The sequence below is a fragment of the Globicephala melas genome, chromosome 2 (assembly GCF_963455315.2).
Source record: "Globicephala melas chromosome 2, mGloMel1.2, whole genome shotgun sequence".
Classification (NCBI taxonomy): Eukaryota; Metazoa; Chordata; class Mammalia; order Artiodactyla; family Delphinidae; genus Globicephala; species Globicephala melas.
The window spans coordinates 8,150,718-8,173,399 of NC_083315.2; the positions used below are offsets into that span (position 1 = coordinate 8,150,718).

The window sequence follows — 22,682 nt, forward strand, 5'->3', positions numbered from 1 at the left end:
TCTGGCCGTGGCTTGAGCAGGACAGGCCTGAGTCAAAATTGTGAGAAGACAGCACGGTTGTCCCTTTCTGCTCTCTCACTGGGAGTAAAAAAAAAAAAAAAAAAAAAACCTAATAAACCGTTTATACTGATATAGTTACACCCTCCCGTGTAAAGGAATATTTGCCTGCTAAAGAAAACCGGGGCAGAATGATAATCTGTAACCTAAGTGAACGACTTTGATGGAATTTTAAGAACTGAAAAAGAAATATCACCATCCCCTCCCATAGCTTTTGCTCTCTTCCCATTTATGGAGACCAGCCTTCTCAATATTACAGTCGAATCACAGAATCTTGGAGCCAGAAGGATAAGCCCCCCTATTTCACAATATAAGGAATGGAAACCGTATAAATTAACTCATAACAGTAGTTTCAACTAGGTAGTTTACCAGATGCTGCTAATTTTTTAAGTCATTGGCTCACTTCTCTCCCTCCCTCCCTCTCCCCCAACCCCGAACATTTCTCTCTTTAATTATCTTTGTACCCTTCACCCTTTGGTGAAAGCGCCACTGAGCACTTTTTCTTTTTTTTTCTGAGTCCCAGAGACTCTTCCCTGCCACCACATGGTGTTTATTTTCAAATTGCTCCCATTTCACTGCTCTTATACATGCACTGTTTTATTTTTAAAATACCCGACCCTAATGAAAAGTTCTCCAGGCGTGCACTTTTCATGTGAAAAACTCACATTTCATTCCCTGAGACGCTCTCCAGAGATCACACACAGTTATCCTGAAATCTGCCAGGTGGCTTTATTTCCCATGGTCTCTTAGGACATCTTTTCTGTAAGGAATTCATAATTGAGGATTTGTAAGGCAAATAAATATCTCTTCATCATAAAGGGTTCAGACCTTTTCCTTGTATTTATTCCTGGGGTGTCTGCCAAAACTTTTCCTTACAGCTTTTGTAGATCTGCTGGGAATATGCCTACCTTCTTTTTTTTTTTTTTTCATAAAAGTCTAAACAGACAGATTGTCATTTCCTTCCCTTACTTTTAGGACAACAGATTTCTTTCTTCTTTGGGGTACTGTTTGTTTCAAATTTCCCCTGCTTTCAGAGAGGAAAGAACCCCTTCTGTCTCCTGAGATCAGCGGGGCTGGTCATCAGAATTCCATCTGTGTAAAAACAGATGAGCCCCGGTTCCCGACAATATTCTGTTTAAGAGGATGCGTTCTCATATCCGGTGCAGGGTAGCCCAGAGTCTTTTGAAAGATTGGAGCATATTCTCCGTCTCAGCCCGATGAGGACATCCTTCCCCATGTCTGCCGGCTGGGAGGGGAGTTGCTGTTTGTGTGGGCCGGCCCTCCCCACGCATCCTGTCCCAGGGCACCAGCTGCCCACCCGGGGACACCTGGAGTTCCCTAGCTGGAGCACGAGAAAGTCCGAGAGGCGGTTTCTCCAGAGGTGGCAGGAATATCTCCGTCCAACAACATCCCTAGCATCCGGGAGTTCACTCGGGAGATTTCCAAAGACCCCCTGAAAGTGCCTTTCTGATCTTCAGTGCATCAGACACTCCAGGCTGTGTTTGGATTGGAATTGTCTTCTTTGGGGTCAGACCTTTTTCTCCTCCTCTCAGCCAGCTGAGGAGTGACCTATTTCTATAAAGGATGTGGATTGAAAAATGATCATCAGATCGCCAAAAGCAAAAGACAAGTTCAATCAGGGCTCATTCAGAGAGATGTTGACTGAGCAGTAAGCAGGATGAAAAGCTTTCCAGAGAGCTCATCTGATGCTGACCCTCCCGGCACTGGACCACTCAGCCGCCGACCTCATCAGCCCCGCAGGTTCATTGCCTAATTGGCCTGGGATGCGGCAGCTGCCGCCTCTGCCCGTCAAGTGCGCGGCTCACGTCCTCCTTCCTCCCACTGGACAGCTTTTCACGGCCGGACGCGAGGCTCTCTGAGGGCTGGACCCACGTCCAGTTCCCTGTCTCCCCCGCCCCACCTTGCACACAGAAGGTGCTTCAGAGACTTCTCTGGCTTCCTTGGCGCATTTGAAGGACCTGTGGGCCCCTCCTTTCTGCCTACGTGTTCCTCCGCGCGGTCCCGCAGAAAGGGTCTAGGCTGGAGAGGCAGGTAGGCTGGCACACGAACCGTGTTGATTACAGCCAGACCCAGTTCCTGCCCTCATGGTGCTTCCATTCTAGGGAAGCAGCAGACCAAAGCGCCAAGTTGGAATCCCAGCTGTGCCTCCTAACGTCCCAATGACCTCTTCTATGAAAATGGGGACAGTGTTTCCGTGAGGATGAAATGAAGTAGAACGTGTGGGAAGCTCCCATCGGGAGTTCTGTAAAAATCCCCTCCCTTCCCTTCTCCCGAGTTCCCTGCCTGTGCACCTTCCCCCAGCCTTCCAGCCTCTTGCCTGTTCACTGTTCTTCCTCTTTTACATCATGAGGCTCCCCAGAATTGGGGTACCAGCTCCTAACAAAGGCCAGGGGACACTCCTGAATACAAACAACCACAAATACTCATGTAGTGCCTATTACGTGCTGTTCTAAGCATCTTGCAAGCCAGTGCAAATCAATTTCATTTGATTCTCCCAACTTTTGAAGAAGTCCTGCTTTTTAAATTTGTTTATTTATTTGTTTATTTTTGGCTGTGTTGGGTCTTCGTTGCTGCGCGTGGGCTTTCTCTAGTTGCGGCGAGCGGGGGCTACTCTTCGTTGCGGTGCGCGGGCTTCTCATTGCGGTGGCTTCTTTTGTTGCGGAGCACGGGCTCTAGGTGCGCGAGCTTCGGTAGTTGCAGCCCGTGGGCTCAGTAGTTGTGGCTCACGGGCTTAGTTGCTCCGCAGCATGTGGGATCTTCCCGGACCAGGGCTCGAACCCGTGTCCCCTGCATTGGCAGGTGGATTCTTAACCACTGAACCACCAGGGAAGCCCAGAAGTCCTGTTTTCATTCCCATATGAGAAGGAAGATAACAGATTTAGAGCGGTCATGTGACATTGCCGAGTCCTCACAGCTAGTATGGCACAGAGCTGGACACAAGCCCTGACTTGTTAGCTCTAAACTACTAGATGGTAGACTTCTGTCTCCGGAAGCTGCCAGACCAGTTGACATTTCCCGAGGTGTATTCGCATCACTCTTTCCTACAAACTTGGTGCTACTTGGAAGTTTGACCACCACCAACAACAAAGTGTTTATTCGCTACTTAGATCTTTCAGAAGCATTCAGATCACTCCTGTTTTTCCTTGGGTTCGTGCACCAGTTGATTATGCTTGGACAGTCCTTTCTGACTAGCGCTTGGCTACTGCTCTGTCACTCTCTACGTTTTGAAGTCTCACTCTTCTGGCTCCGGTAGAGAGCGTCCATCCGTCTAGTACTTCATTAATCCCGAACAAAGCTCAGATTAAACTCTTACTTAGTATTCAGGTTTACAGATAATTTGCTTTGGCCTGTTGATAAGATCAGAGGTCAGAGGTCAGTCCTTTAGGTGCTGGTCGATAAGTAGACATTTCCTTTTGATTTGAAGCAAACTATAGCCATAGCTGGGAGAAGGACCAGAGTTGGAGGGATGCTTGTCTGTTCTGGAGGTGGAGATGGGAAAGAAAAGAGGAGAAAGATGGTGCCGTATGTAAGGGTCCTTTTGTAAAAATTGCAAAAATGGCTACTAGAGGTGAGAGGGAACTGCCTCAGTAAGCTGTTTATTTCAGTACTAGATTCTTCGAGTTTGGAGGAATCTTGGGGGTTAGTTAATTGGTCATTTTCTAGTTGGGGACATCATGGCTCTGAGAGGTCAACAACCCGAGATCTGACACTAACACTAACTAACAGCTGACGTGTTGGAAATCCAGGTGTCTTTTATCCTTCACTGCTCCTCTAAAAGATAGCGGATTTCCATCTTGTTAATTTCTAAGGGGCTAAACGTATAACCTTGGAGTGGGGTTGCCTGTGAAAAGGCACGTGTGTGTTCACGTAACCGGAAATGGACAAATCATCGTAACTGAGAGCTTCTATACCATTCATCAAGTGTAGGTGCTGACTGGAAATTATTTCTGCGTCTAGAATCATTTTAGATGTGCTCACAAACCTTTAGTTTGCAAGACTCTCGTTGCCCTGCGCCCCTAAGGCTCTTCTGACGGCGTTTCTCCCTGGATTCATTCTGTTCTGTCACTTGAGAGGATGAAGAGTGACTCTCTGCCTCTCTGGCTGGCCTTCCTTTTAGATGTCACGCGTGCCATTCAGGGGACGTCTAGAGGGTGAGAACATCAGCATCTCGGAGCGCCTGGGGCTCCTCCTTCTGATGCTCTTGAGTTTCCGTCAGTGCTTTGTGCTGTTGGTGTTGTCATCTTGTCCCTGGGCACTCAGCTGCCGCCCCCCAGGGTTGCCACATTGGCCTGGTTGCAGGTAACACCCCGACGGCTTCAGATCCGACAAGCTCCAAGAGAGAGCAGCTCTAAGAACTCAGCACGCTTGCCCAGACGGTGCATTTCCTTTACAGAAACAGAGGCACCGGGAACCTCTCTTTCAAATGCATTGTGACCAGAACCCCACGGCAGAGCTGCCCTAGCTTGAGGGTGGAGTGGGGGGCCCAGAACCTGCCGAACCCCTCGACTCCGTCCCAGCCTCATCCACAGGCGCACCAAAGGCATAAATGCAAACCCAGGAGCTCAAGAAACGAAATTTGAAAACAGTGCCTAGACCTCTGTCGCTCCTTCTAAAGATGAGCTTTGGAGCCCGAGTGGTAGCTGCGTTGCACAGAGCTTCTCTTCTTTGGCAAATGGCCCCTTGGGTAATGGCGAGGAAGTCATTTCAGTCATTTCTCTCTTTCTAATTCTAGCCGGTATGTCCCCGTGTGGGTGTGCACACTCATCCAGTTAAGTCTACCCTAGATACGGGGGGTTTACCTGTCCCAGGCACAAGCTAAATGCCGAATGTGCGTGATCTCATTAGTCTTTACAGCACATGCCGCGGAGCGGCTGGGCCCATGAGCCATGGCCGCTGAGCCTGCGCATCCGGAGCCTGTGCTCCGCGACGGGAGAGGCCACAACAGTGAGAGGCCCGCGTACCGCAAAGGAATAAAGGTGTGAAGCAGAGCCAGCCAGCATTAGTGGTGCCAGATACGGAGAAGGCCTCTTGAGCCGTCACTCTGTCTTATATATGGGTTTGGTATTTAGGCTAATTATTATAAGTAATCATAATTTAGGGAGTGCTAATGAGCTCAAGACCAAAGCTTAACTAATCCATAACTAGAGATCAGATCATCCAAAAATTCTGGGCTTTACCACCCAGAGTTTAATGTTGTGATTTTTGCCATTCTGGAATAGAGTTCATTCTTAGATTTGACTTCATAAATCACCATCTCCTATTGAGAGGTTAGGCAGGGGTGAGAAGGAAAACAATGAATTTTTCATTTGTGCTAGAAATCCTTTCATCTTCTTGGACCCAAGTTTCCCCAGGTCTGTTTTTCAAATCTAAAGTCTGACTTCCTTCCAGTATTATTTTACCTTCTTATTAATCCTTTAGATGATGGAATAATAGAGCGTAGCTCGTTAAATTTTCCTGCGTCTTCACCTGTGACTGTGACTCAGGGAACAAGATTAAGATTCAGAATGATTTAGCTGTGTTACCTTAGATGAATGTGGACTGGAGATAGTTCAGGACTAATAAGCTCAGGGTAATTGACATGGGGGTAGATAACCTGAAGCATTTCAAAAAGGGGAGCCTGCAATTATGTCCAACCACGTGTCACATGAGTATGACACCATGTGGATTTAGTATGAGAACCATGAGGTAATGGAGGCTTCGTGAGGGTCAAGCTCTCGTTTGAGTTTGCTGTTGAATTTGGAAACACGTGATTGAAGCAGGACGAAATCCAGAAAAGCGCTACAAAAATGATTAAAAGTTTGGAAGGTCGACTCTATAAAGAAACAACCTACAGGTACTAGATTTCTTTACGGAGATGAGATACAACTTAATTATAGCATCCACCCATACGATTGACAACATTTATTCATTTATTCAAGCTAATATTTATTAGCTACTGTGGAGGCATAAAGATGGTACATTCCCACAGTGATGGAGATCCTCTATTTCAAGCTAGAACGAGTCAAAATGTATTGTACGTAAACACTGAGAATTCTTGAAGATTAGGGTTATAAGAACTTAGGTGCCTGGTAATTGAGGGAATATGGGGATTCCTGCTCAGAGCCTAAATAAGAGTCAAATCTTATATTGATGGGGATGATTTGTTGTATTTTTTTTATATTATCTATTTGACTGCACCAGGTCTTAGTTGTGGCATGCGGGAACTCTGTTGCCACCTGGGGGATCTTTGTTGCAGCACGCGGGCTCTTTAGTTGTGGCATGCGGGATCTAGTTCCCTGACCAGGGATCGAACCCCGGCCCCCTACGTTGGGAAGGTGGAGTCTTAACCACTGGAGCACCAGGGAAGTCCCCATCACAGAGTTTTTGATACCAAAGCATAGAAGTCCTTTCTAGTCTTGTGATTCTGAGACGCCTTCTTTAACCACTGGAAGAAACAGAACAGTCGACTCTGGGAATTCTGACTGGATCATTGTCAAATCTGTCATTCATTCCCTGAATTGTGCCGAAATGTCTCCTAAGGAAATACCGTTCCTACCCCTCCCTCCAACAAATCCCGCTAGAATTTTTACTGGTGTTGCAATGATTCTCTGATTTAGTTCCTGAAGAATTGACATCATGACAACGTCTGGCTTCCAATCCATGACCAGACTACCTCTCTGTCTTGCTTGAGGTCTTTCGTTTTTCTCAGCCGAGCATTATACTTTCCACTGTAGAGATCTTGTCCATCTTCCATTAGATGAATACCTAAGTATTCGCTGTCGTTTGATGCTGTTGCAGATGGCGTGATGTGAGCCCTTGAAGGCACACCCAATAACGCCCATCCGTTTCTAAGACTCCCGCTCTCCACGGACACGAGAAGCAAGCACTAGTCGGCTTTTCCTTTCTCAGGGAGCCAAGGCGCCTTGTCTAGCCATCCAGGTAGAAAAGGCATCATAGCTTCACTGCAGGAAACCTATTTCAGAATGTAAACATTGCAGCCCAGAAATGATTCTCTGGTCTACCCTAAATCTCTCCAGTTGGCATTTCAGCGTATTTTCCTTTTGTTTGGTTTACAGTTTGCCTTCCACAAAGGTTTCCTATCTAGCAGTCTGCTATTTGAATCATCAAGCAGATCGTTCTGTGCTGCATATAAAAATATGTATAACTTTTATTAGGAGGGAATGTGCTCATGATACAGTCTCGAGTTCAAAAACTACAATACAAATGTAATGTTATTTTTAAAATATATGTGCTTAGGTAAAAGGGCTAAAAGAAGATGCAAGACAGTGGTTGTCTCTGGGTGACTAGCTTATGGATTCTTTTCATACGTGTCTACATTTTCAAAATTTTTATGACAAACATGCGTTATCTTTGTACTAAGCAAAAATAAGCGTTTTTAAATAGGAAAGGTTAAAACTTTGTATTAAAATGGCTGGCTTAAACTTGACTTTCCCCTTCATTGTATAAAAAGGCTATTAAAATTTGCTAGTGAAATTAAAATGGGTGTGTGACATATCTTAAGCTAATCAAAGAAGAGGCGTGTAAATTTCCCCGCCTGTCCTTCTGACCAGCTGTAAATTACCCAAGTGCTGAGAATCCGCTCCTCACGCTTGGAGCTCGGAGCACCTGTTTTATTTCACACTCTCTTGATTCCTGGGGTAAATCCCACAGTCACAGCGTGGGCTCCGGTTCAGTTCCTTTGTGGTCCAGATGTGCGTCCCCTCATCAGCTGGCCTAGTAACCCCACTGTTAATTGACAGGTTCTCAGGAATCAGATAGCTCGCAGTCGGCCAAGAAAGACATGCTGGCAGCCTTGAAATCCAGGCAGGAAGCTCTGGAGGAGACGCTTCGCCAGCGGCTGGAAGAGCTGAAGAGACTCTGCCTCCGAGAAGCCGTAAGCATCACTGGTTCGTCCTGTGGGACTCTGTGTTGTCTGCGCCCTCGTCTGTCCTCACGTATTTATAAAAGGCAAGGGTAGGCGTCATAAAGGGCATAAGAGGGGAGTCAGCCCTCTTCTGTTGACGACCCCCAGCCCCCGGGATAAGCCCCGTCAGAAACGGGAGTCTTGGACCATAATGAAAACACTCTGACGGCAGTGAAAGTGGGTCCTGGCAGAATCCCAAAAGGGACCCCCCTAGGGGCCAAATGACAAGTAGTAATAACCGTCATAATAACAATTGTAAACAGCAACATTTGCATGGTGCCCCGTAGTTTATAAAGCATTTCCTCATATGATAGTTCCCACGCTGGATGGAATGCTTTGCCAGCTTCCTAAGATCTTGTGCCCGAGTTTATCCTTGTGGTGGCTTTTGTTTCTCTTGAGTGTATTTCAGATTTATCTCTGGAAATCATAGTGAGGAGTACCTTTGGGGATCAACAAGGAAGTCAGGATTTCACTTGATATAAAATCCCCTTCAAAACTCATGATCTGGTGAATGTTTCACTTTTTTTTTTTGGTAGCTGATGCATTTTTTCCTTTAGCTGTTGTTTGTTTGTTTGTTTTGTTCTTACAGTAGGTCCTTCTTGCTTTTCTGTTTAAATATAGCAGTGTGTATATTTCAATCCAAACTTCCAATCTGTCCCCCCAACCTTTCCCCCCGGTAACCATAAGTCCATTCTCTAAGTCTGTGTGTCTGTTTCTGTTTTGTAAATAAGTTCATTTGTATTATATTTTTTAGATTCCTCATATAAGCAATATATGATATTTGTCTTTCTCTGCCTGACTTATTTCACTCAGTATGACGATCTCCAGGTCCATCCATGTTGCTGCAAATGGCATTATTTCATGCTTTTTAATGGCTGAGTAATAGTCCATTGTATATATGTGCCACATCTTCTTTATCCGTTCATCTGTTGGTGGGCGTTTAGGTTGCTTCTGTGTCCTGGCTATTGTAGATAGTGCTGCAGTGAACACTGGGGTGCATGTATACTTTTGAATGAAGTTTTTCTCCAGATATATGCCCAGGAGTGGGATTGCTAGATTGTATGGTAATTCTATTTTTGTTTTTTTAAGGAACCTTAGTACTGTTCTCCATAGTAGCTGTACCAATTTACATTCCCACCAACAGTAGGAATTACATGCTTCACACCCTCTCCAGCATTTATTGTTTGTAGATTTTTTGATGATGGCCATCCTGACTGGTGTGAGGCGATATCTCATTGTAGTTTTTTTTTAAATATAAATTTATTTATTTATTTATTTATTTTTGGCTGTGTTGGGTCTTCATTGCTGCTTGAGGGCTTTCTCTAGTTGCAGCGAGCGGGGGCTACTCTTCGTTGCGGTGCTCGTGCTTCTCATTGCGGTGGTTTCTTTTGTTGCGGAGCACAGGCTCTAGGCGCGTGGGCTTCAGTAGTTGTGGCATGTGGGCCCAGTAGTTGTGGCTCACGGGCCCTAGAGCTCACAGGCTTCAGTAGTTGTGGCTCACGGGCCCTAGAGCTCACAGGCTTCAGTAGTTGTGGTCCACGGGCTTAGTTGCTCCGCGGCACGTGGGATTGTCCCAGACCAGGGATCGAACCCGTGTCCCCTGTATTGGCAGGCAGATTCTTAACCACTGCACCACCAGGGAAGTCCCTCTCGTAGTTCTGATTTGCATTTCTCTCTGCGATGTTGAGTGTCTTTTCATGTGCTTTTTGGCCATCTGTATGTCTTCTTTGGAGAAATGTCTGTTTAGGTGTTCTGCCCATTTTTTGACTGGATCGTTTGTTTTTTGGATATTGGGCCACATGAGCTATTTGTAAATGAAATCCTAGCCTAGTCATCTAAAAAAATCTTTTAATTTTAGGCAAAGCAATGCTTCCTCAAGTGTATATATACACAAGGCTCGTGTCTCATTGGGATTTAGAGACTGTGGCAGGTCACTGTCTCTATTTATTTGAGCATCTGTTTCCACCACCTTCTGCTTATTCCACAACTCCTTGTTATCATGTTTGAAGACTTGATTTTTTAATGCATCTCGCGTTATTGTGCGTATGTGTGTATGCACACACGTGTGCATGTGCTTGCACACACACACCATGGGGTGGGAGCCCTCAGGAGAGAGAGTGTTCTGTATATAACATTACAAGGAGCTCCGTTGGTCAACGGTTCAGAAAGGGAAGCGGAAAGAGGTTCCCAGACTAAGTTGAAGAGCCCTGCTCCCCTCCCCCCAGTCCTAATGCCTTGCCCCAGGAAGGATGAAACAAGGGGCCACAGAATGAGACCATATTACAGTTCGGTTTGGCTTAATTATGCTCTGGATTGATTCAAACCGGAGCCGCTCAAAGCAGACCCACATTAGCGCAAATCCTTTGCAAATCTTGGGGAAGCAGTTGTCCCGGCTGGGGGATGTGCTCTGAGATACTGTTAATATCAGCAGTCTTTTTGTAAAGAATACGCTGGAAGGATTGAGAAAACATGGGTGTGGGTGCCTGCATTTAATAATTTGTCAAGCCTTGTTGTGTTTTTAATAAAGGCAGCATCCCTAAACAGCAGGGATTCAGCATCAGAAAACTGGCGAAACATGTCCGGGCAAGGTTAACACGTCTAGTGAAGGTCTCTGTGCCTCTCGTAAAAATAAAAGCAAAATAACGCAAACAAAGCTCCTGGACACAGAAAACAGAACTTGAGCAGCAGAAGAAACTTCACGAGAAGCCGGCCACATTCTCCTGACTCCTCTGAGGTTAGGGGACAGGAGAACTTCTGTCCTGACTCTGTCCTGCTCTTTCTGTGTCACACACACCCCCCTCAGCTAAGGGTATCCAGCAGTACTTTTTGTCCCCTGGGGTGTGGGGCAGCCAGAAGGAGGTGCTGTGGGAGCGTCTGGCAAAATATAACCAACATAAGAAGAGAAAGGGAACCAGGCCGAGCCCTCCCCAAGAGTGTGTTAAATTCCTCCTTCCCCAGGCGGCTCTCGTTACACATGATGTCAGATTAAATATGGAGAATCAAGGCCTGGACTCAAATACCTCCAAGCAGATGGTGGAAAATCAGTAGCTTCATTTTTGAAAAAGATACCTTGTTTTAAAACCACAGACTTTTTTCTTCTTCTTCTTCTTTAAAGTTTTATTTCATTATTCCAGGGAGGTCTGGTACTCTTGCTGGGACAATACAGATTCTCAATTTGCAGTAATTACTAATGCAGCTGTTCAGTATTTCTTTTACGTTGTAGTAGCTTAAATTCACAAACTTAGAGACAGCCTTTAAATTTTTCATAGATTTTAAAAAATTTTTATTTTATATTAGACTATAGTTGATTTGCAATGTTGTGTTAGAAAACCACAGGCTCTTTGGAGTTATAAATCAATGGCCATTTTAACAACTTTCCCCTCCTTTTTATAAGCTTCAAAGTAAAAAAGAAAGTCCTAATAGTATAAAATCCTCAGTATGTTATTTATAGGCAGACTTTTAGGGAAGCAAATAAAATGTTGCAGAATAAACACACAACTACTTGGGAGACATTCGAGCCGCGTTTAGAAAAAGAAGAAAACAAACAGGGAAGAAAACTGCAGAGCATTCCATACTCAAAGAGTTGGCCACTGTGCTCTGAAATGCTTACAGTGAGGAATAAAAAGTCCAAGAGGTCTTTTTCCAGTGGCCTGAACGCAGGAGGAAAGAGGCCCAGGATCGCAGCGATCCAGCGGCCTGAACGCAGGAGGAAAGAGGCCCAGGATCGCAGCGCGTGGGTGTGCTGGTACATGCCGGGTGTACCCCCCCGACACACACATGCCCCAGTGTGTACAGACACACACGCCAATGTGTACACACAGCAGTGGCACAGGGAAGCCATGTCAGTCCTCCTGTTAGAAGGTCAGACTGCCCGTGGAATCTGATGATCAGGGCTTTCCTGCCCTTACGAGGCTGCCCGGCACAGAAGCTGCTTTCTGCATGGGCGATGGATGTTCCCGAGAAGAGCCTGCCTTGGGTCTTTGTGCAACATCTGTGTTGATTTGGGACTAGAGACCAGGGCTGAGCTCTGCCTGGAAGGGCCACCGGTCCCTTGGAGGCAGGCAGTGGGTCTCCCAGGGTTTTCTGGTCCCTGGAAGTGACTCCTTGCATTGGACGCCTGGGCTCTACCACATGGATTAGCTGCTGACTCAGATTTTATCTCTACTGAGCCCAGACATAAGCTGCTCATATAAAGCCTAATTCTAACGCTGAATCATCCCACAGACCTTTCAGCAACTGCCCGGGACCATCGTCACCACGGTGGTCTGTCAACTAAATTCACTGCCGTTATACTCAAAACAGTTAGATTCCCAGAGCCCCAAACGCACATACAGCAGATTTTTTTTAAGTGGCCTTGTCAGTAATATGGATTATATTTTGTTTCGACTGAAACTCGTATTTGTACACATTTCGTGTCTCTTCAACTCAGCCTGTTCCCTGAGCATCTGGCCAGAGTAGAATAATTATTACTCATTCTCAGTTTCTAGATTATATTATAAGGCCCTTTTCTGGAATTTGCCATATAGATACCACGCTTCCTAAGAAAACTCATTTGAAAGACCCATTTTAAACTCAGATATTTGGTGCAGTGAAATAAGCACAGAGTCTGGAGCCGGAAAGACCAGAGATCTCGCGTTGCCTCTGCTCTTACTGGCTGTGTGGCCTCGACAGGTTCGTGGTGGACATGCCAGACACGTGTGAAATTAACAAGTGAATGAAATTTGGGTTTTTATGATGAAAATCAGTAGCGATTTTATTTACCCGACAGGAATTTACTTTGGGGAGAATCTTTTCCAAGTGCCTCTGTTCTGGAAAGGAAGGACTATATTCTCCTACGTTTTTGGAGAAATGAAATTGTATTGCGTAAGATTATGGTTTCGAATCTGTGCTTTGCAGTGTGTGTGTATGTCCTAGAAGCCAGTCGTGTGCCCCACTCTGACTCCTTGTCCCCTCGCGCTGCCACACTTCCGCAGGAGCTGACGGGAAAACTGCCCGTGGAGTATCCCCTGGATCCAGGAGAGGAACCACCCATTGTTCGAAGAAGAATCGGGACAGCCTTCAAACTGGACGAGCAGAAAATCCTGCCCAAAGGAGAGGTACGTGCTTCTCTCTGTGGCTGGGTTCTCTTACACCCGCCTCACTTTCCCGTTTGTGAGGGTGCCTCGGGATTCTATAAGGATGTTTCGGGGTTCTGCGAGGATGTTTTGGGGTTCTGTGAGGATGTTTCGGGATGCTATGAGGATGTTTCGGGGTCCTACGAGGATGTTTCGGGATTCTACAAGGATGTTTCGGGATCCTACGAGGATGTTTCGGGATCCTACGAGGATGTTTCGGGATTCTGTGAGGATGTTTCGGGGTTCTACGAGGATGTTTCGGGGTTCTACGAGGATGTTTCGGGGTTCTATGAGGATGTTTCCATTCTACCGGATGCCATTTCCTCTCTCCTCCTGAGTTGCTCTCCTTTTACCTTAAGTTCGCTGCTTGGTCAGTATGCGGCTCCCATTGGTTGGATTGGCCACCTTGCGTTAATGTGTGAGCATTTTGATTTCTGTGGCGGCTGTGTGTCAACGTCGACAGGCCTGTCGCAAGCAGCAAAGTTAATGGGAGAAGAGTCCATAACACTCACGTGTTCTTCTCCCAGCTCTTTGTCACTGAGAGCCAAGCGTACTGTCTGATCTATGACAGAAAACGACCAAAGAAGAAAGAACACTGAGGGCACGCCAGCAGGTGCAGAGATGCCGCTGGCTGGGGAAAGACAGTCGGGCCTGGCCTCGGTGGTCCTAACCCCACCCGGCTGCTAACATCACTGCCCAAGCCTGAGCAAGATGCTGCGCCTTCCCAAAGCACCCCTCACTTTACTCTCTTTGGACTAAACCTCGGTGGGGGCTGGGACTGGAGAGTTCCGATCTGGGGGCAGGCAAGCCTTGGGTCTCCAGCTGGTTAAGAAGTGATCCAGTCTCAAACCAAGAGAAATTCAAGGCCAGGCACACCTCAGGCCCTGGGGGCACGTCCAGGAAATGTCTTTCCAAATTTATTCTGAATACAGTTACTCATTACAATGCTATCGAACAGAGGGCTGAAAAGGGCAGGAATCGAAGCCAGTGGAGACAGGAATTCTGTGCGTACTTAGTCTTTTTATAAAGTGAGAGGAACCGATGTTCTCACATGACACGTGCAGTGGGTGGTGAGCATGCGGCTGCGTTGAGAGGGGAACACATGTGCCCTGGAGACAGCGGAAGGGGTGGCTCGGTCTCCTGAGATCTGTGATAGCAGGTCCCCATCTCCGGGTGCTGGGAGCTCTGTTGGACGCGCCAGAATGCTTCACCCAGCTCTGGAGGCGCTTTTCTCCTCTTCTGTAAAATGAAGTTCGGAACCCTCATTTCTTTGGCTGTCGCTGGGATTAAGAGAGCCAGTGGTCGGAAAATATTCAACTCGGCGCTGACACCTGCTGGACGCTCAGTAAACATGAGGAGGTGTTGGAGAAGGCGTGCTGGGCTGGGGCTGGGCCTGGGACTTTACCGGGGTCAGAACTGGGGTGCAGGCCGGTGGGACTTAGGAAACCATCTGGTGGAGTGTTTTTCAAACCCAGCTGTCATCCGAATTGCCTGGAAGCTTCCAGTCCTCTTGTGCTGGGCAGACACCTGCACTAAAGGATCCGGGGGAGAACCCCCATGTATGAGCGCCACCCGCCTGCACCCCGTGTTCTTCCCAAGGTCCCATCACATCTACTCGTGGTGCCTCCGCCTCCTTCACACTTTATAGTAAAAGATGACCTACGCTCCCTGAGAATCCCACTGCATCCCTGTCTCCTCACCTGTCTCTCAGACACCGCTGGGAAATGCCTTTCTCCTCGGGATGCCCTTGACGTCCTTGTTCACACGGCAGGCAGCCATCTGCGCAGCTGGGCTGCCAGCCTCGTCCTTGGCTCGGTTTAAGTAGCAATCGTGTGTCCTGGGCTCCCACAGAACCCCGGGTCGGCGTCTTGGGCCAGGGCTGCCCTGACAGCCCGCGAGCAGCTGCGAGCCTTTGTCCTTGGTGACTTGTGTGTCTCAAGGCCCCGGGCAGGAGTCCACCTCGCCACTCTTCTCCAGGGAAGAAACGCAGCGGGCATTTGCGGGAACTGGGGAGTTTATTAGACCCTTAATGTTAATACTGGTTCCTTTAATGCTCACCCCCCGCTCTCACCCCTAGGCCCCCTCCCTTCAGTGCTCAGGAGGAGGTGAAGTCCACCTCAGAGTTTTGTACCTGACGGAGGCACCCAGCCTGGCACGTGGGGCTGAGAGGCGAGGCTGTTGTATCGGCCTGTAATTCGGAAGGTCTCTTGGCCCCAGCGAACTTGGTGATCTGCTCCTCCGCGGTTAAATCCGCTCCTTTCGTGCTTTAGCCAGACCGTGGATCCCCCCAGAGCAAGATGCGTGCCTGGGCTCCCCTGGCCTCGCTGGTCGGTGTTTGAAAAAGGCACCAGCTGAGCCGCAGAGAAGCCACAGCTAATACGCTGGCGCTGCTTTCATCCTTTGGGTCCACCAGGCATCTTCTGGCAGCGACAGCTGCATTTCTGCCGGGTCCAAAACTCCCTTTGAGGGAACGTTCATCCATGGGCTCCTTTCTGCCAAAGTGAGGGGTAGAGGAGGGAGGGAGGCACACAGGAGAGGAGGGAGTGCCTAAGAGTGGTCCAAGGAGCAGGGGACCCGGCTCCACCACCGGCCGTCCACACTTGGGGCGCGGCCGCTGGTCACCAGTGGAAGTTTTACGTAGAGGCAGGCGTGAGCAGACAGCCGGAGCTTGCGAAAAGAGCTTCCAGAGGACGCGTGAGTGAGTGCGGGCAAGGCCCAGCATGAAGGGCTGAAAATGCGAGAGGCAGGGCTTCCCTGGTGGCGCAGTGGTTGAGAGTCCGCCTGCCGATGCAGGGGACACGGGTTCGTGCCCCGGTCCGGGAGGATCCCACGTGCCGCGGAGCGGCTGGGCCCGTGAGCCATGGCCGCTGAGCCTGCGCGTCCGGAGCCTGTGCTCCGCAACGGGAGAGGCCACATCAGTGAGAGGCCCGCGTACCGCAAAAAAAAAAAAAAAATGCGAGAGGCAGAGGGTGTGTGTGCAGGGGGGCACCCATGGGAGCCCCCTGTTAGCAAACCCACAGCAAAGCGCGACAGAGGCCACTCTGAAAATAGCGCTGCCCCCTCTGCCCTAAATGGGAAGGAAACACCAACCCAGTGGGCTCTGGATCTCCAGGAAGGCTGAGTCTTTGAGAGCCTTGCTGGAGACCTTGGAAATGAACCCTAGTGACCCCCAGGCCTGCAACAAGGAAGCTCCCCGCTTCTCAGGGACGGTGCGTGTCTCCAGGATGGAACAGGGGCCGAGGGTCTCAAAAGTGGGCGTGTCCAGGGCCCAGGCTGCCGCGGACCGGAGGGGCGGGCCGCTGCGGGGCGGGGCCGGGTTGGCCTCCAGGGACGGAGGCTAGCTGGCCTGGCGCGGGGCAGGAAGACGGGTGTCACCCCGCTCGGCATCCCCCTACGTGTGGTCTGCTTCTCACAGGAGGCCGAGCTGGAACGCCTGGAGCGGGAGTTTGCCATTCAGTCCCAGATTACGGAGGCTGCCCGCCGCCTGGCCAGTGACCCTAACGTCAGCAAAAAACTGAAGAAGCAGAGGAAGACCTCTTACCTGAATGCACTGAAGAAGCTGCAGGAGATTGAAAGCGCAATCAACGAGAACCGCGTCAAGTCTGGGAAGAAACCCACCCAGCGGGCCTCGCTGATCATCGAAGGTCAGTGCCAAGCCCACTCCCCACTGTGGGTGCCGCCCTCCCTCCACCGACCCTCAGAGGACTGGGTCTTCGTCCAAGGCATGAACCGAAAGCCCAGCCCCCTGAGCGACCTTGCAAGCTGCTTAACTACCCTGTGCCTTAATTTTTCCATCCATAAAATGAAACTAGAAAGAAGGGATGACACAAATCAAATGATCATTGTTCCTCTTGATGGCCTCTTGGGAGAACACTCCTCTCAACCCTCACCGGGAGCTGAGTCGGGGCCAGCCCAGGCTCTCAGGTCCTCAGAGACCTGGTCACCCTACCCAGGTCTGGAAGGAAAGGTGGGTGGCTCAGGTACCCTGAGGCCAGCATCCCCGCAGCCCTCCTCTGTCTCCAGGGGCTCCTGTCCCAATGCTTAAGCTAGGGAGGACTGGACTGCCCCCCTCTGGTGGTCTAGAGCCCCAAACTCTGATCAGAAGGGTTTAGGAGTGGGTGGGGATTATATTCGGTGAACACGAGTAGGAAATACCCCAGAAATCACCACCAACCGTCAAGTCTCTCCAACTGTTATGATCCTTTTTTTTTTTTAAGTCAGCAAATTCTTCTTCTTTTAATAGAAGTATAGTTGTGTTGTATCACGCTGTGTTAGTTTCAGGTGTACAGCAAAGTGATTCCCAAGAGAATAGATACGTGTATTCTTTTTCAGGTGCTTATAGGTTCTAAGCTTATAGGTTATTACAGGATAATTTAATATAGTTCCCTGAATACAGCTTATTGTTTACCAAATTCTTTAAAATATATATCAAGTCTTCTTTCATAGTTTATACACATTTAAAATATTTTTTGCTCCAGGAAGACAGAAAGTAGAAGAGAGGTTAGCAGGGGGTGCTGGGAGAGGGGAACAGGGAGTTACTGCTTCATGGGGACAGAGTTTCAGTTTGGGAAGATGACAGAAGTTCTGGAGGTGGATGGAGGTGACGGCTGCACAACAATGTGAATGTACTTAATGCCACCGAACTGTACAGTAAAAATGGCTAAAATGGTCAACTGTACATTATGTGTATTTTACCACCGTTACATATATTGATATATTTTGCTGCAACCTAAAAATGTGGGCATCCTGGGGGAGGGATGATTTACTGGTGACTCCAAGATGCTAGTCAAGGTCGTGTCTCCTAATTGTTCACAGTTCATCAAGTGATATGAATAAGGCGAATTCCTAGTTAGAAGTGAGAGGGATCATAAAAAAAAATCCTTCTGCTCTAGGTAATTTGGAATAACTATCCTTCCCCACCTCGCCCCTTTGTCACTGGCCAAGACTTTGTCACTTTCCCTAACAGAGCTGCATTCAGCCAGCCCTCCTCTGTCTAATGCCTCTTGGGACCTCCTTCTGCCCCCTTGAAGGGAATTGGGGGGGGGGTGGTCCCAGCCCTATGGAAACGTCAGCAAGGCTGACAGAGCCTGGGAAGGGCACCGGAGGGACGGAGGTCCTGCTGGTCGACCACAAAAGAGCGTGGTTTGCCGGCCATTCGGTGAGGACGGCCGGCAGAGTCTGTTTGTAAATCGCTATCTGACCAGCTTGGTCCCATCTATGCCCGCAGCCATTCGTTTTTAACCGCTCAAGGATGTACCTTCCCCATTTTGCTGCCTCCTTGAAATAACGTTTCGTCACACGACGCGCCCACTTCAATTGAAGGAGTGATTCGTGTTCTTCCTCGCCTTAGCCTGGTTTGTTATTTGAAGAGAGAAAACATTAAGCTTGGAATCTAAAGACCCGGCACCTTTTGCTGACTTAGGAGAGCAGCGCAGCCTCAGACAAACCACGCCTCCCTAGACATCCCTCAGTTTCCCCAGCTGTTACAGGGGGGAGGATTCCCTTTGTGTCTCCATCTGGGTGTGTTCTCATGGTTAATTGCATAGTGTCTATGAGAATAGGCTTTGGAGAGAGAAGCTGTATTTATTTAGAAGCTTGTTTTCTCTGCTGATTCAAGAAGTTTATTGAGAAGCCATTTACTGCCACAGGAGCCAAGCCAAGCTCCTCGCCCTAGTTCCGCTCCTGTAGAACAAACGGCAGTTCACCTCCTCGGGCTGAGTCAGAACACGCCCTGAGATGGGCTGGGGCGATGACGTGGCTCGGCCAGGCCAGGTGGCCTTTATATTGGATATGAAACTGCTAAGCGTTGTCGCCAATGAAACAAAGACCGGGCACATTGCAGTGTCAGGGATGGGGGGTGAGTCATGACCCACCACAGGGACTGTCAGAAATGCCCAACAGCATTTTGATTGTGTCTCATGGTTATTTTTTCTGAGAGAGGAGGGTATGGGATGGCGGGAAACCCACTCTTTTCACAGATAGGGCTTTGTCTAAGGGATGTGCTCACCTCATAGACTTTTGCTTTTTGTCTTCTCAGATGGAAATATTGCCAGTGAAGACAGTTCCCTGTCAGATGCCCTAGTTCTAGAAGATGGTAGGTTGTCTGTTTCCTGCTTGAGAACTCGGAACTGGGATTAAGCTGTGTGTAGTCTGGGACAGCCCAGTGGAAAGCCAGGAGCCAGACCAACACGGTGCCGGGTTCCCTGTGATTCTTTCATTTCCCATTGGTCGTCTGTTTGGCTGAGAGAGGGTGGGAGCTACAGAAACGCACGTCTGTTGGAATTTTGTTATGTCCTGTGGCCCGGAGGTAAGATTTAAGGTGATCGTGAATGGTGTTCTACATTTTTAGTGGCCAAAACCACATTTTAACCCGAACAGACAATTTAAACACCACGCATAGTTTCCTTCGGAGTATTTATAATTTCTGGAGGGAAGAGGTGGCCATTGGTTTGGGTCACAAAGATTGAAACCTGCTAGCAGAGCCTGGGGGCAGGCAGAAGCAAACACGCCTCCGCACCTTCCCGAGAAACAGTGAAAGTGAAGGGGAGATGTCCCTTGAGACGCCTGCTCAGGCCTAGGAAACTGTCTTCTTATCTCCCATTGACCTCTAAAACCCTAGTGATTCTCAGAATCTTTTCCTGGGAAATTCTTACAAAAACAGACGTGACCCGTCCCCTCCCCCCCAGCCCATCACCACCACCACACATCGGGGAAGAAGGGATTCCAAACCCAGAAGCATCTCTGAGAAGGTTCCCATGGATTTAAACCCAACCTGGGGAGGTCAAGGCATTAATGACGTGGAGATCTATTGAGTGGCAGTTACGTTTTTTGCCCTTTAGGGAAACCTCAGGCGGGCAGTGTGAGTGGCGATTCAGACAGAGAACATGAAAGATCTGCGTGGCTCCTAGCCATCATAATAACTGCAAGGATAATAATCACTGACGTTGATGTGGGGAACGGCTGGCGGGGTATTTACCCAGTTGTCTCGGCCCCGCTATTTGCCATCAGATTGTCATGTTTTAATTCATTACACTGGTGGGAGGAAAGGACAGGCCTGCAGGGGAGCAGGGGGCATGATTTGAATATCAGAGATCCAGCCTGTGGCCTCTGTGGACCCCAGTCTCTGCAGGGGAGGAAACGGGAGCGTTTGAGGGAGACTCCTCTGTAACGGGGGAGGTATAGATTGTCATTAGCTGAGGTCGATGCATCGCCTGTGATCAGTTTCCTCCCCATGTGTCAGACCCCCGACCTCCCAAGGGGCATTGTTGCTTCACATGGGCCCCAACTTCCATCGCAGGCTTGCTCCTGCCAGGGGCTCTTTCCTTACTGATCTGAGGGTAAAAGAGTGAAACTGTAGCACGTGCCCGCTGACGGCTGATGTCTGGGCAGAGTTGGGGTAGGGCGGCGGCATCCGGGGGGTAGGCGGGAAGGATGACCCTTGCTCACTTCCTCTCTTTCCTCTTTGTGCAGAAGACTCTCAGGTCACCAGCACACTGTCCCCCTTACAGTCCCCTCACAAAGGGCTCCCTCCTCGGCCACCGTCGCACAACCGGCCGCCCCCTCCGCAGTCCCTGGAGGGACTCAGGCAGATGCACTATCACCGCAACGACTATGACAAGTCGCCCATAAAGCCCAAAATGTGGAGCGAGTCCTCATTAGATGAGCCTTACGAGAAGGTCAAGAAGCGTTCCTCCCACAGTCACTCCAGGTGAGCTGGGCCGGGAAGGCCACACGAGGCCACTGTCCACGCTTGGACAGACTCCCAGGGCTGTCCTAAGTAGCATCCGCAAGCCACCGATCCCCACCGCCCTGGGTGCGCCTCCCTGGCGCTGCCTTTCAGCAGGGCTGCGCCACAGCGCCCTCTGCTGCTGACATGCTCGAGGTGCAGATTCGTCCTTCCCAGGGAAACGGGGGTCTGGGCTCCCAATCCACGCGTTGAATGTCGTTAGATTCCATGGGAATTAATGAATTAGGAAATCTTAGGCAGCAGTACTCCGAAGTGGCAAATGAGAGAGTCCACTCGTTAAGAATTCCAGAGTGGCTCAGAATCCTGAGCTATCAGCCAAGAGAATTCTGGAGCTGGACAGCTGTAACCTTAGCTGTGTATCAGCAGCTCATTACTCAGCTGACGTGGGAGAGAGGGGTTTGCGAAGGCGTTTTTGGACTGCTGCTCTGTTCTTCTCCTTTCCTTTCATTATGTCCTATGAAGCTCCCAGTGGGTACCCAGACAGGTAAATATCTGTCTCTTAGAAAACAGAAACTGTGGTTCAGGGGAGGGGCTTCGCAGAACAGTCACACTGCCTGTCCCGGAGAAGGCTGGTGAGGGTCTTCATCGCACATGGCTCTGGGCGTTAGGGAAAAGGACTCACCCACTTCTGGGGGAGTCCCGGGCAAGCTTCCCGACACCGAGATTGAAGGCCCAAGGCCATACATAGTCAGCGACCCGCGAGAAGGTGCAGCTCTGTCTGGCAGTGACCAGCGTGGCCTCCTCTGCTTTGCAGTAGCCACAAGCGCTTCCCCAGCACGGGGAGCTGCGCTGAAGCGGGAGGGGGAGGCAGCTCCCTGCAGACCAGCCCCATCCGCAGCCTCCCGCCCTGGAACTCGCAGTGCAGCATGCCGTCCACACCCGACCTCCGAGTCCGGAGTCCCCACTACGTGCATTCCACGAGGTGAGTCCACCCATCTCCCTCCCTAGACCACACCTGCCTTTGTAGAATTTTGGCATTGTTGGACCCACGCTGGCCCAGATAAGCCGAGAGCTGGAGTCAGGACTGAACCAGCGAGGTAGGTTCTTCTTTAAGCGAAGCAGAATCAAGAACTGAGCTGGCAGCCGGAAGCCCGTGGGAGCCAAGAGACACGTTATATCCCACTGTCCACGCCCAGTGGGTACCGGGAGTCGGACGGATAATCCCCTGGAGACAGTGGGCATGGAAGGAGCTTTCCTAAGCCACAGAAGTGGAGGCCGGAATGGCTCCCCAGGTTAGCAGGGAAGAGCACCAGGGCCAGAACAACCTCGCCCTGGTGGGGTGATCTTTACTGGACAGTCCTCATGTATCCTGGACTTCCTTGAATGCCCCAAGGTGTAAATTCATTCAAGAGCAAAAGGAACAGGCAAACGTGAGGCTTCGGTGAATCACACCTTCCTCTCGTAAAAAGAGGCAAAACCAAAGCCATCACTCCATTTTCTCTAAAACTTTAAAGTCCGTAGGGACTGCAGCTCAAAGGACAGATGGTGTGATCTTCTGTAAGTGGTGAACCATTTATGTAGGGTACGACTGAGCTCTCCAGGCAAGAGTCTCTTGTCCATTCATTCTCTCATTCACTCATTCATGCAACAGATATTTATCAAGTGCCTATATGTACCAGGTACTATTCTTGGGCATAGAGCCGTGGACAAAACAGACCACGCCGTGCCCTCATCAGACTGACGTTTTAGTAGGAAGAGAGTCACAGTAAAGAAATAAGTCAGTGGTGATAAGAACTGAGAAGGAAAATGAACAGGGCAAGTGAGTGAAGGGAGAGACCATTTAAAGGAGAGCATCGGCGAAGGCTTATCTAATAGGGTGACATTTGAGCAGAGACCTGGA

The 22,682-nt window shown here is 49.3% G+C and overlaps 1 protein-coding gene across 9 annotated transcripts in view; it reads left to right on the top strand.

Moving 5' to 3' along the window:
* The window catches only part of FRMD4A (FERM domain containing 4A), a 640,139-nt gene that overhangs the window by 597,369 nt on the left and 20,088 nt on the right, over window positions 1-22,682 (top strand). For all 9 annotated transcript variants that reach the window (XM_060292572.2, XM_060292533.2, XM_060292551.2 and 6 more), the window contains 6 exons: window positions 7,818-7,951; window positions 12,955-13,077; window positions 16,511-16,739; window positions 19,133-19,189; window positions 20,566-20,803; window positions 21,597-21,764. In XM_060292572.2, the coding sequence (XP_060148555.1) occupies window positions 7,818-7,951; window positions 12,955-13,077; window positions 16,511-16,739; window positions 19,133-19,189; window positions 20,566-20,803; window positions 21,597-21,764 (949 nt within the window). The remainder of the gene's footprint in view (window positions 1-7,817; window positions 7,952-12,954; window positions 13,078-16,510; window positions 16,740-19,132; window positions 19,190-20,565; window positions 20,804-21,596; window positions 21,765-22,682) is intronic.